The sequence below is a fragment of the Vulpes vulpes genome, chromosome 1 (assembly GCF_048418805.1).
Source record: "Vulpes vulpes isolate BD-2025 chromosome 1, VulVul3, whole genome shotgun sequence".
Classification (NCBI taxonomy): Eukaryota; Metazoa; Chordata; class Mammalia; order Carnivora; family Canidae; genus Vulpes; species Vulpes vulpes.
This window is the reverse complement of record NC_132780.1, coordinates 103,143,617-103,157,394: the sequence shown is the minus strand read 5'-3', so window position 1 is coordinate 103,157,394 and position 13,778 is coordinate 103,143,617. Positions and strand designations below refer to the sequence as shown.

Below are 13,778 nucleotides of genomic sequence, written 5' to 3'. Positions count from 1 at the left end.
TGGAAAGAGACTGTCCAACAAACAAGATGTCTTGTCTCAGCGAGACTATTGCTGCAAGTCTTAGTATGTGACTGACTGCTTGGCCACATTAGCACATCCTGTTTCATGTGTCCAATACTGAGCCCATGATCTTATCTTCTCCTTCTCCTTAAGGGGAACCAACCAGTTCCCCTTATCATATTCCCTTGCTGTGTGAAAGGCAATGTTTTCTACCTAGAAACCTGAGCATCTTCCTTGACTCTTCCTTACTCCCCACATCTCATCGGTCTCTACATTCATGAATATCCTTCATGTCAGTGTCCCTTGTCCAAGCCCACTGCCACTGCAGTTCAGATTCACTGTCACTGCCTTTGACTATACAAATCACTGGACTAGTCAGATGAGCTCTTCCTGGCTTCTCACTCCAATCTATTCCTGCCTCGTTGAGTTTTTTAAAATAAAAATTTGATAATGTCACTCTTTCTTAGAACCCTTTTGCTCTTTCACAGCGTTCTCAAAATAAAATTCCAATTCCTTGGCCTGTCTTAGATCTTGCCCCTACTAACTTTTCCAGACTAGTTTTCAGTTCCTCCTGTCAAATCAGCAGTTGACCCCATTCCATTCCCTCAACGATAGACTGTGGTGCCTGCCTAGAGCTTCAGAACACCTTCCTCACTTTGTCTTTTTAGTTAAGGCTCAGCTGGAGTTTCATAGTCACCATAAAGGGTTTCTTGACCTCCTTCCACTGTGGTATCGTGGCAGGAGTCTAACTTCCAAAATGATGCTGACAGCAATGATTTTGTTCACCTCCTCCAGAAAATGTAGGCTCCTTCTACTGAGATTTATATCCACTGCCTACGTGAGTCCCATACCACAGTAGGGTCCAACAGACATTCCAAAATTGCTTATTGGATAAACTTGGTAGAAGAGTTGAATGCATGAGGGCTTTATAGTGGAGTTGAACAGAATGACCTCCAGAGTCCTTTCCCATTCTTAGCTTTTCATTTGAAGATACTAGTCCCTTCCATGGTTTTGCATATCACATCCCTTTATTTATCTCCCCCATGACTTCAAGGTACTCCTCAACCTAAACTTTGGACCAAAATGTCCACCTGTTTCAAATACTAGCAGTTGAGTGAGCCTCTCAAATTCAGTACGTCCAAAATTACTTCACTTGCCTGCACAACCCAATCCACCTTTCCAGTTTTCTGTATTTGTGGATGACACCATCCTCTTCTTAGGGGCCCATGTTAAAAACATTTTGGATGGCACCTTTCTCCTAAAACCAATCGTTGATCTTGGGGTCCCGGGATCGAGTCCCACTTTGGGCTCTCTGGGTGGGGCCTGCTTCTCCCTCTGCCTGTGTCTCTGCCTCTCTCTCTCTCTCTGTGACTATCATAAATTAATAAAAATTAAAAAAAATAATAAATAAATAAAACCAATCGCTGCCTCGTCCTGTGGATTTCCCTCCCCCACCAAACCAGTTGTCCTTGTCCCTGTATTTACTCACAGTTTCCATCTCTCATGAGCATTTGTTGCATCCTGACTTTCCAACACTAGATCCTGGAAGATTTCTGTATTAGGGCCGTTAATCCCACAAGTGTCAGCACAGGGTTTGCAAGCACATAGCAGGTGCTCAACACCCCTTGGTAGAATGGCTGAACGAATGCTGCTGGGATGTTAGGTTTAAACTGCTTTGGGGGCATGGATCTTGTTATATGTGGTTTTGGTTTTTTTGTCCTGCTCCCAGTAGAGTAAAATAGTAGAAGGCATAGGAAAAAAGAAATACATGTTTTTTTTTAATTGAACACTGTATTTTTTTAAAATTTTAACTCGGAGTTGCTGCAACAATCAGCTGTAGTTTTCATTTAAAAACACCCGCCCCCCCACACACGCTCTGCTTTTTATTTTCTGTAAAAGGTTTCTCAGGCGCAGGCCCCAGCGCCGAGCCTCCAGGAGCCTGGGCGCCCACCCCTTGCGGTGGCCTGATGCGCGGCGGGGAGGAGCGAGGCGGGCGGAGCGAGGCGGGCGGGGCAGCCCCGGAAGGCCCGGCCAGGGCGGGCGGCCACGGCGGCCGGAGCGGCTCGGGCCGCGGGCCCAACAATGAGAGGCGCGCGGGCCGGGCCGGGGCCGGGGCCGGGGGCGGGGCCGGGGGCGGGGCCCGGGCGGGGCGGGGCGACGCCTCCGTGGGGCTGCAGGCGATTGGAGCCGAGCGACGGGGGGCGGCCCAGCTCCGGGAGAGGGCCGGGAGCTAACGGGCCGCCCGCGGACGGAGCGCGCCGATTGGAGGGCGCGGGGGCAGACGCACCGGAGCCGACCGCCGATTGGCCGTGGCGGGCCGGGGGCGTGGCCAGCGCGCGCCAGAGGGAGCGCGAGGGAGCGGGCGGCCGCCTGCGAGCCAGCCCCTCGGAGCCCGGGCGTGTGCCGCGAGCGGGGCCGGCGGAGGACCGCGGGGCGGGAGGCGCGTGCCCGGCTCCCGCGCAGCCGCCCGCCGCGGCTCCAGCGCCCCGCTCCCTTCGCTCTCCCGCCGCGCCCCGCTCTGGGGTCTCGGGGCAGGGGGAGCGAGGGCAGACCTGAGCGGGCGGCGAGAGCGGCGAGAGCGGCGAGAGCGGCGAGAGCGGCGAGAGCGGCGAGAGCGGCGAGAGCGGCGCGCAGGGCGGACGGGGTCCCGGCGCGGGGCTCAGCGCGGCCGCCGCTCGCTCTCCCGCCGCCGCCGCCGCCGCCTCGCCCCGGGCGCCGCACTATGCAGGCGGACCGCCGGCCGCGGCGATGGGGAGCGGGGCGCCGCTGAGAGCCGGGCTCGGCCCTCCGGCTCCGCGACTGCGGGCCGCGGCCGCCGCCCCCGCCCCCGCCCGGGCCGCGCTCCCCCTCTCCCGCCCTCTCCCTCCCCGCGGCGGCGGCTGCTCCTCCTCCCCCTCCTCCCCCTCCTCCCCCATGCCTCTGTCCCTCCTGCTGCTCCTTATCCTGGTCCTGCTCCTCGAGGACGCCGGAGCCCAGCAAGGTGAGCGGTGCCCGGGGGGTGCGGGGCCCCGGGACGTGAGCCGAAGGTGCAGATGCACGGGGGGGGGCGGTGCCTGGGACCCGGCGGGACCTCGCGGGACCGGGCGGCACCCGGCCGGACCCTCCCCTCCGGGCTTCAGCTGCAAAGGTGGGCTCTGCCTGTGCGCCCCCCCCCTCCCCCCCCCGGCGCGCCTTTACTTTTTGACAAAGCCTCTGGCTTTCCTGAAAAGAGAGAAGCGAGACCCGGCTAGGAAGGCCTCCCTCTTGTAGTGGATTCTTCTGGGGAGAACCTTTGGGAGGAAAAAGAGAAGTTTTGGAGGCGTGATTCCCGAAAGTTAGGCTAAAATGATGGAGAGACCAGGAGGGCAAGATAATTAAAGAGCGTCTTAGACTAATTGAAGGCAACTGGCCACACTTCTCTTTCGTGGAAATGCTCAGGTTCACACGCGAATGGCCCTGACTGTGGGTAGCTTTGAGCCTTGGGTTCGGGCCGTGCGGTTCAAGGTCCCTTACTGTGACCCCTGGTGGGCTGGGTGGCCCGGGTGGCCTGGGTGCCCCGCCTACGAGCTGTGCTCCCAGATGGAGCACTCCGAGTTGCAAGGGTAATGAGCCCTTTCAGAAAGTGACAAAACTTTCTTTCCCCTACAGACCTTGAAATACCTATTTCAGAATTGAGCAAAACTTATTGAATAATGATCATAATGGAAAGAGAATGCAGGGCCCATTCCTCCCCCTCTCCCCCCCCCCCCCCCCCCGCCCTTTAGTACTATTTTCAGGCAGCGAACCGCAATTTTTTAATCAGTTTGGCATCAGTTATTGGACACATTTTTCCATTGCATTTCCGTTTTTACTGCAGTGAGAAGGATATGGCTTGGTTTGTTACTTATTGCTGGGAAGATTTTTAAGTTGATCTCCATGTTTAAGTCCAGCTTAAATGTTGCTCTCGAATGGTTTTCAGTAAAGTGTGGAATCATGGCCATAAGCCTGTCATTATGAAGATGCTGAAACTCTGACAGGCATGTGGAAGTATAATCTAACAATAAAGAGAAATATATTTTGTAAACTGACTTCTTTTTGTTGTAGGCACATTCCTACATGTGTAACTTAAAATGTAGAGGCTTAGCATTCGGGTTTTTAGTTAGATCGTCTTCTTAAATAAATTCTTAAACAACAGCATTTACTAAATTAAAATGTTGAATCCTTACCCCCAACTGAAGTTTTCAAGTGTATGCCTATCCTTTCCTTCTGGGGGGGGGGGGGGGGGACCAGGAAGGCTTATATACGACCAGCGCTAATTGGGACTTAACTTTGTGGCAGGCGGGCGCAATGCTAAGTGGATTCTCTGTATTAAGACACTTAATCCTTACCATACCCACCTGAGATAAATCGCCTTATCCCATTTCAAACAGAAAGGAACTGAGACACAAAAAATATAAAGTACAGAAAGGAATGTAACTACATAAACAGAATAATCTATTCCTTGATACAGAAAGGAATGTAGCTACATAAGCAGAATATTCAGTTTTGCTTATTTCTAGGGTGAGAGTGTTTCTATAATGTTTTTTAAAAAATCTTTAAACAGTATAGAAGCAGTTATATGTCTCCCCACATGAGGCAGTTGTCTCAATTTTCAGAGTTTCCTGAACTTGGCCTAATTAACATGCAAATATTATTACCTTATTTTCTTTCCAGGTGTAATTTCAGTTTGTAGCACAGCATTTTAACGAATGCATGGTCCTCTTTCACAATGATGTCTTATATAAATTGTGTAGATTAACACAAATAGAAATCATGGTGGTAATTTAAAAGACCTCTGATTTCTAGTTCTTCTGAGTTGATTGGGTAAATTTTGTGAAGTCATTTCATTTCTTTGTCTATCAGTGATATGAGAATACGTACCTATTTTGTAGCCTAACAAAAGTGAAATGATAATGCATAGGAGTGTTGCAAATGGAAAAGCATAATATAGTTGTGATTATTGTTATTAATTTTGAGTTTAAGTTGATAAATAAGAACCAGTTAGGTGGATATCACTGGACACGCAGGAATTGTGTGAAATTTCTATTTTCTAATTTTTAAAAATTCTGTTTTTTACCCAAAAGACCCTGATGCAGACTGTAGTGGAATTGCTTTTAGACCAGTCTTAATCTGACACATACTTTGGGGTGCACTTGGTATTCTCTCACATAAACTGAAAAGAACTCTAATTTCAAAATGAGAAGCAGTGTTTTAAAACACCTATAGAATTTTTAATAATGGGACTGTCTACATATTGTAGTGTTAGGTGACAAACTTGAGTTTTTACTATAAAAGAAATCTTAGGAAGAAGACTGAAGAGAAGTGATAAAATAATAGTTGTCTTTTGGTGGTAGAGTTGTGGGTAATTTTTGTATGCTTTTCCCAATTTTCTGCAGTTAATGTAGAATCAAAATGTAAGCTGTGAAAAAATGTTTTGCGATGCTTAGATTTTTCTTTCTTTAGTCTTGGTAGAAATGCATTCAGTGTATATGTTGAGGAAGAACTGTGCTTCAGGAATTTTTAAAAATCTCTCAGACATCGTTTTGAAGTAGCAGAAGGTGTTCACTCTCATTCCAATTGTCGTTTACCCTGGAACCACACAGGTTTCAACTGCACAGATCCATTTGTATGCGCCAGTTTTTTTCCCCCAATAAATATATTGGAAACTTTGGGGGAGGCTTACAACAGTTTGAAAAAAGTTGCAGAGGAACTGCATAGCCTAGAAGTATTTTAACAATTAAGAATAAGGTAGGTATTATTATAAGAATACAGTATATAATACCGGTAACATACAGAATGCATGTTAATAGGCTGTTTATGTAATCTGTAAGGCTGATCAGGCTTCTGGTCACCAGTAAGCTGCGAACAAAGTTTTGAGGGAGTCCGAAGTTACAGATGGATTTTTGACTACACACAGGGAGGTCAGTACCCTTAACCCCTGAGTTGTTCAGGGATCAGCTGTAATGCTCTACATACCTATTCCTGAGCGGGTTTTCTGCTGTCAGAGTGATTTTTCTTTTTATTTGGCTCAGAATAAAATTTATCATTGGTCTGAAAATTTGTCAACCTTTCATAGCAGGGATGTATTTTAACCAATATTATTTCATTTATTTGTAAATAGATTGTGCCTCTGCACATTTAATTTTCTATGATGGTGTTTTAGATATAGCTTATGTTTTTGTATTTTTAAGTTCTAAGTTTGAGTTGAGTTCATCTTCAGAATATTTTTGCTGTTGAAAGCATTTTTTTTCCCATAACACGTCCCGAAGACTTAATTTGGTCAAATTTATTATGATGATTGCATATTTGCTACTGTAATAAATGTATTTAATAGGAAGTTCAGAGTCTACTGTGAATAATTCTGTGTCTCTGATTTACATCTTGACTAGAAATTTGTGTCCCCTCATCTCACAAGCTCAGCTTCCTCCTTCGTGTCCTGGAGGGTTTGGCTACCTTCTAGGTTAGATTATTATTGGAATGTGGTAAAATATCAGGGAATTAATTTTTTACAATTTCCTTCTTTTTTTTTTTTTTTTTTTAAGATTTTATTTATTTATTCATGAGAGACACAGGCAGAGGGAGAAGCAGGCTCCATGCAGGGAGCCCAACATGGGACTCAATCCCGGGTCTCCAGGATCACACCCTGGGCTGAAGGTGGCGCTAAACTGCTCAGCCACCTGTTTATGTCTATTAATATGAAATATTTGTGAAAGTACTGATTTTTGTTTGCATAAATCTATGAGACAAGTTCATTCTTAATCATTCAACTTCACAGTGATGTCAGAACTAATGTGTGGGGAAAAAATTGTTTTCTGTCATGTAGTGGCTTTATTTGGTTGTGAGGCAGGTAAATAGTTTTCCAACAGTATTTGTAAATTGTCAGAAATGAAGAGCACATCTCCCTCAGCAATGGTCATTTGTAATTATTTCTAATATTGACATGAGGTTAATTTAGAATTTTCCATTGTCTTTTCTTGGCAAAATAAAATATTAGGCTCTCGGGACTCCTGGGTGGCTCTGTGGTTGAGCGTCTGCCTTCGGCCCAGGGGCATGATCCTGGGGTCCCAGGATGGAGTCCCACATCGGGCTCCCTGCATGGAGCCTGCTTGTCCCTCTGCCTGTGACTCTGCCTCTCTCTCAGTGTCTTTTGTGAATAAATAAATAAAATCTTAAAAAAAAAAAAAAGGCCTCTTACATGTAGTTTTGTTCAGAGGTAAAAATCAGAGCATCCTTCTTCTATATTTCTGATTAATTTTGCCCAGTGAAAATTAGAAATACAGCATAAATTCCATAGTTGCTAATGATTAGGTTTAAAATCCACATTTTAAGAACTCAAATGAAAAATCAATTGTAGAATTGTATGTCATTGATTTTAGGTAGATTTCCCGATGCTTTAAGCAAAGAGGAAACATTAATTCCCTCTGGAGGTGGTTAATATCTCTGAACATCTGAGCTTCATTCTAGAAGACCCAACTAAAAAAAAAAAAAACTACCTTAAGATCGTGAAATTGGTGTTAAGTGAAAGTACCACCTACAATGAAAATGACAAATGAATTAATTTCCAAAAAGAAATCATGAGGATATATATGATGAGGAAAGGCTACATGTGTATAGAAGTGGTTTTAAGTTTAGGATTATACTTAACAAAATGAACCATGAACCTAGGTTGGGAAAGCTCAGGTAGTAATGTTGGGCATTAAAGGAATGCATGCAAATAGCTTCTATTTGAGCTTCTTAATTCGTTGGAAGGATGTAGCATGATGATATAAAATTGTCAGGTTTAGGAAAAGCTTCGTAGATATAGTGAAATGTGATTGTTGAAAGATGAAGTGAGACAACTTGGTGGTTTTTCTTGTGCGGCTCATGGAATCAGTTTACTTTGTAACCTTACTACACAGCCTTGCCACTGTATTTATTAAATATTGTACAGATAATTACAGTTGTTTAAGACCAAAAACTTGATCATTATCCACAGTTCTACCCCCTAACCTATCAGCTTACTATTCATATGTTTCTTCCTATTCCATATTCACACTCCTACATAATAATCTTATGTGGTTGTAATTTTTATTTTATTTTTTTTTTTATTTTTATGATAGAGAGAGAGAGAGAGAGAGAGAGAGGCAGAGACACAGGCAGAGGGAGAAGCAGGCTCCATGCACCGGGAGCCCGATGTGAGATTCGATCCCGGGTCTCCAGGATCGCGCCCTGGGCCAAAGGCAGGCGCCAAACCGCTGCGCCACCCAGGGATCCCATGTGGTTGTAATTTTAATCGTGTTATGTGCTGTAGGCATGTTGTGTTGAAATTGTGTACTGTGTAGGCTAATTTAGCACCCATAGGAATACTTAAAAAGACAGCAAAAAAAATATTCAAAATGTAAAAATTCATCACAAGACATTATGAAGTAATTACTCTATTGTTTGGAATTGCTGTTACAATATTTTCTTTAGTCCATCTGCTTGAATTCTTCATCAAGGGTGGAGTCTTTTAAGAAGATATTTCTGTGCAAAATATTAGCTTAGAAACCTATGTAATGCTCATTTCCCAGATCATTATGTGGATTAAATCAATGTAATATATGAGGACAGAAAGTACAGATACTCAAGTAAACTAGCATTTAATGAATGCCATTTTCCACTGAAGGAGATGAGATGGGATAACAGGGTAATCTTAAAAGCCTGCTAAAACATTACCTCCTAATCATCCTGCATGCTGAAGGATATGTAGCTGGAAGAAAAATGTTGATTAGCCACTTGAATTATGGAGATGCTGGTTCCCTCAACTGCCCTCTGAAAGTGGGCAAGGCTTTTGTTGAGTTGGGTGCATGCAAGTTGGAGGTCAAAACTGAATTCCTTGGTTGATAAGGAAAAGATGCTGGTACTCTTTATCATCCTTTCGTTGAGAACCTGCAGCATGACGTAGTACCAACTATGAGCTTCCAAGCATGTGTGCACGTATGTCCTGAGACATTTAGAGAAGAGTAAAACATTCTGTCTTCAGAGAACCTACCGTGTAGTTGGGGAGATAATTATCTTTAAGTTGCATATATAATTCAAGGGAGGTTGCATTTTGCTGTGGGTTTGCAGGGAAGAAGCACTTGTGGTGCCTAAGGAGGTAGAAGCCTTTCTTATAAAGTTATTTTAACTGAGTGAGCTTTGAAGGATTTGTAGGTTTGTAGGCCACAAGGATGACAGACGTTTGAGAAGTAAAGATAGCAAGGAGTCAGGAAGGCCTGGGAGTGTGGAAGCCTAGCCTGTTGCAAGACTCTAAGTCCCTGGTCCTGGCTTCCTGCCTCCTTCCTGAACCCCAGGCCTTGCTCCTGCCTCATAATTGGGTGGATATTGGCAGGTTGGTTACTGCCGGCCATGGTTCTGGGGCACTGGGGTATTGCCTTTCTGAAGCAGTGTGGCTGGCAGCCTCTTGATCACCTGTAAGATGTAATCCAAACTCCTTTGCATATTATACATGTCATTTTTTCACAGCATGGTCTCTCCTTTCCTCTCTGACCTAATCTCATGCCAGCATCTGTCACCTTTTATATGTAGCTCACAGGTAAGACCAAACTACTTTTTATTACTCTAGAGTATAATTTCATGGTTTTTTGCCTTGTTCCCTATACTGACTTCCTTACGCATGCTATTTTCTCGGCTTAGAAAGGCCTCTTCCTTTCCTTGCCTGCTTGGTAAACTCCTAATATCCCTTCTTGGGTATTATCCCTGAGAGGAGTTCTTTAACCGTCACCACACACTCATCTCCAGATGGGACGTTTCAGTTATGTCTATTCATTCATTAATCACACTGAATATTAGAGATTAGTCCTGGCAGAGAGTTTTACTCATTTTCTTGTTTCTAATATGCAGCATGATATCTGTCATTCAAAACACATGAATTAAGAAGGCATTTCTGGAGTGAACCTGCTGCCCCAGGCCCATGATTTGGTGTTGGTCTCTGGGCATCTCCTCCCCAGGCTCCGTTAGCATCAGAGCCTGCACTTTTCGGGCTCATGGGAGGAGAGCCCGCTCTTGCAACTGACTACCTCCTTGCTCAGGGCCTAACATTCCACCTAGGGTCTCCCAGCTGCCCTCCGTCTGGGACCTAGGTAGGCTTCTCTGCTCCCTAGGTGGAAATTCCACCAGAACTCTGCACACAGCCATGGCTATTCTCAGAAAACACTGCCGTGCCCACCTTGTCTGATTGGTCATCTTGAAGAGCAGCAGCCTTCACTGATTTAGCAGTGTCAGCAGACGGGGTGCCCTTCTTGGCCCTGTCTCTCAAACTTTGATTTGACTGACTGCCACTGGCATTATCAGAGTCCCCCAGTCGTGGTTCTAGTAGTTGCCTTGCCTCCTCTTTCTTTGACGGCTCCAATTCCTGGAGAATGTTCAGGTAGTTTCAATAATCTGGTGTCAGAGGAAAGTTAATGAGAAATGAAGGCAGAAAAGTCCAGTGGGAACAAGATCGTGGAGGACTTTCCATGGAGGGCCAGACAGGAGTTTGTACCTGAAGTGTTAGCCAGGCATCATCCTTAGGTTCCTCTGCCTTCATCCGTTCCATTTGTCTCTCTTGAGGTTCACTTTGTCATCCCAGCCTCCCGTGTCCCTCTTGCCTTTGATGCCCTTCTCCTTGTCGGATCCCATATGTGGCTATGTGCCAGTCCTCCCGGTCTTCTCTGATTCTGGGTAGCTCAGGGCTACTGGAGAAAGTCGTGTGGCCAGTGGGACTGCATGTACCGCAGTGTGGACTACTGAGCAAATCTCCAGCTGTGTAGACCAAACCCCGGCCCTGCTTGCATCCCCACACAGTATAACTGCCTCCTTCCTTTCTTCCCCAAACCATCTCTTCCTCTTGTCCAGGACACTGCTGTATCAGGGAACGTAAGTCATGTTATAGTATAATTTTTTGTTAATGTTTTAGTATAATTTAAACTCGAATGGTGTTTCTTATTCTGTACCTGGAATCATGCTCAAAATACACACTGGCTCATGTACATCTTTCTTCTGGGCTGTTGGCTTTCCACGTACCTAACATCTAGGCTTTTTGGAGTGATGACCGTTCTCATGAGTAGACTCCATCCGTGCTGTGCATTTTCCTAGTATGTGGCGCGCAGCAAATACTCATTAAATATGGATTTCCTTGCAGCCTAGTCTCCATTCTCCTGCAAGTATCATTTAAACTGCCAGATTTTTTTTTCCTTTTTTGGTTTCGGCTTGTGTTTACTCTGAAAAACCTGAACACTTTCTTCGTCTCTACTGTTTCATACTTTGGTGGACTTTGAAAGTATGGAGACTTTGGAGTCAGATGCACCTACATTTAAATACTAGGCATGTCAATCGAGGATATCTACTACCACTCTATTGTTGTTAAATCTCGAAGTCCCCTCTTTTTCTAGAATGTTTGGGGGCTGGGATCAAACCTGTTTGGGTAGTCAGTTTTTGTTGAGTGAATCTGTACGAGTGGAGGTGGTTAATACATAAACAGGTGACAGCTTTGAGGACGAGGAGAAGGTTGGAGACTCCATGGTAACTGAAAACTAAGTAGGGAGATGCACAGAATGGAGGAAGACCTGAGCAGCAGCAGCAGTCAGTATTAAGATAAGTCTATGGGGATCCCTGGGTGGCGCAGTGGTTTGGCGCTTGCCTTTGGCCCAGGGTGCAATCCTGGAGACCCGGGATCGAGTTCCGCATCGGGCTCCGGGTGCATGGAGCCTGCTTCTCCCTCTGCCTATGTCCCTGCCTCTCTCTCTCTCTCTCTGTGTGACTATCATAAATAAATAAAAATTAAAAAAAATTTAAAAAAAAGATAAGTCTATGAAGATGCTGGAGAAGTTGCAATTAGTTCAAAGAACTGAGCCAGGGAAGAATTTTAAGAAGGAGGGAGGGAAAATCGGAAGGAAGAAAGATGGGAGGGAAGGAAGGGTCAGCAATGCTAGATAATCTGGAATGGTCACAAATGATAAGGATGGAAAAGTATCCACTTATGTTTGGCAGCTTGGAAACCACCCACTTGGGTGAAGAGTTTCCTTGGGGAGGTAGGTCTGTGTTTTGTAGGGCTGCCATTGCAAATTAGTACAAATTTAGGTGGCCTAAAACAACAGAACCGTGTTGGCATATAATTCTGGAGGCTAGAATTTTGAAATTGGGTTATCAGCAGGGCCATACTCTCTGAAGATGCTAGGGGGAGGCTCTTTCCTGGCCTCTTCCTAGCTTCCGGCCGTTTTAATCTTCAGAGCTCCTTTGTATCAGTCCAGTCTCTGCCTCTATAATGTAGCAGCCTTCCTGTGTCTGTATCTGTGTCCAGATTTTCACCTTTTTATAAGGACACCACTTTTTATTAGGGTCCACCCTCATTGTAACCTCATTGTAACTTCATGACGTCTGCTAAGACCCTGTTTCCAAATACAGTTACATTCATTGGTACCAGAAATTAGGACTTAAACATATCTTTTTGGAAGGGATGCAGTCCAGCCTTTAACAGTCCAGAAGATGAATTGCAGTGCTGTGAAACTTAGAACAGGAGGCAAAGAAGTAAGATGTCAGTTATGGAGAACAGAAGAAATTTCTCTGTAAAAGAAAGGAAAAGTGAACAAGGAAATGGTAGATGTCGGGGGACACTAGATGGAAAGAATTTTCTGTGGTATTTTGTTGTTGCTGTTAGTGTTAGCGTTCTATGATTTGTTAAAATGCAAAACCTAGGACCCATCGTGGAGCTATTTTACAGGTTATAATTTGCAAAAGAGGCAAAACTATACCTGCTTTGCAAATATAAAATGAACACATGTCAAAGATTTTATTCAATTCATTCATTAATGAGGGAGCCACTAATGTTAAGTCCTGTCCAGAGAGTATTTGAGATACTAAGTGGTGTTTATGATCATAGGATATGATCACTAGATTAGATGGCTAAGGCCAGTAGAGTCATAAACAGTAACCTTCGGGATTATCTTTTCAGCTGGACAAAAGTGATCTGCATCTCTACTAGACAACAGTTGGTATGTTAACATGCAACCCAAACTGGGTTCAGCTATTTTGTCCTATAAATCTTTGGGCAGCTTTTGGCTTTTGTGACATTGAAAAGATGTGCTGCTCACCTTTTTTTTTTTTTTTTTAACCAATTTCCAAGTTTAAGATCCTTTTTCTGATGTGTTTATTAGAATCTAGGGAGATAGAGAGGGGGGAATCTGAGAACCTTTACTTAGCCCTTAGGTGATTCTAATGTTGATCTGAGAATGACTGAATAAGATGAAACTGAGTGGCATTGAGTGCCCATTTGAGATTGGAACCCATTATTTATTATTTTTTTTTTAAAGATTTTGTTTGTTCATGAGAGAGGCAGAGACACAGGCAGAGGGAGAAGCAGGCTTTTCACAGGGAGCCCGATGTGGGACCCGATCCCAGGACCCCAGGATCAGACCCTGAGCTACAGGCAGACGCTCAGCTGCTGAGCCACTCAGGTGTCCTTCTGGAACCCATTACTTTAATGACACCTATCCCCCTGGAGTTTGTGACTCCCACCCCCCCCCCCCCCCCCCAGTAGTGCTCAGCTCCGTGGCAGATCATATGATCCAGGAATGAGGGTTTGGGAGGGAGATGGTCAGGAAGGACACAAAGGCTAGGAAGTAAAGGTACCAGGAAGAGGTAGTTAGTGCCAGATGTTGAGGTCTAGGCTGGGCAGGGAAAGCCATGAGGCCAGAACCAGATTGATAGATGGGGAGAAAAGAGAGACGTCAAGTTCACAGAAAGTATGTGGGTATGAGAGAGCTGCAAGGTCAGGACACCCACCG

At 45.0% G+C, this 13,778-nt stretch overlaps 1 protein-coding gene across 1 annotated transcript in view; it reads left to right on the top strand.

Annotated features, from left to right (window-relative positions):
* The first annotated feature begins 2,578 nt into the window (after window positions 1-2,578).
* The window catches only part of DCBLD2 (discoidin, CUB and LCCL domain containing 2), an 86,529-nt gene continuing 75,329 nt past the window's right edge, over window positions 2,579-13,778 (top strand). Inside the window, exon 1 of the mRNA XM_072721316.1 lies at window positions 2,579-2,980. Within this exon, the coding sequence (XP_072577417.1) occupies window positions 2,749-2,980 (232 nt within the window). The 5' untranslated portion in view covers window positions 2,579-2,748. The remainder of the gene's footprint in view (window positions 2,981-13,778) is intronic.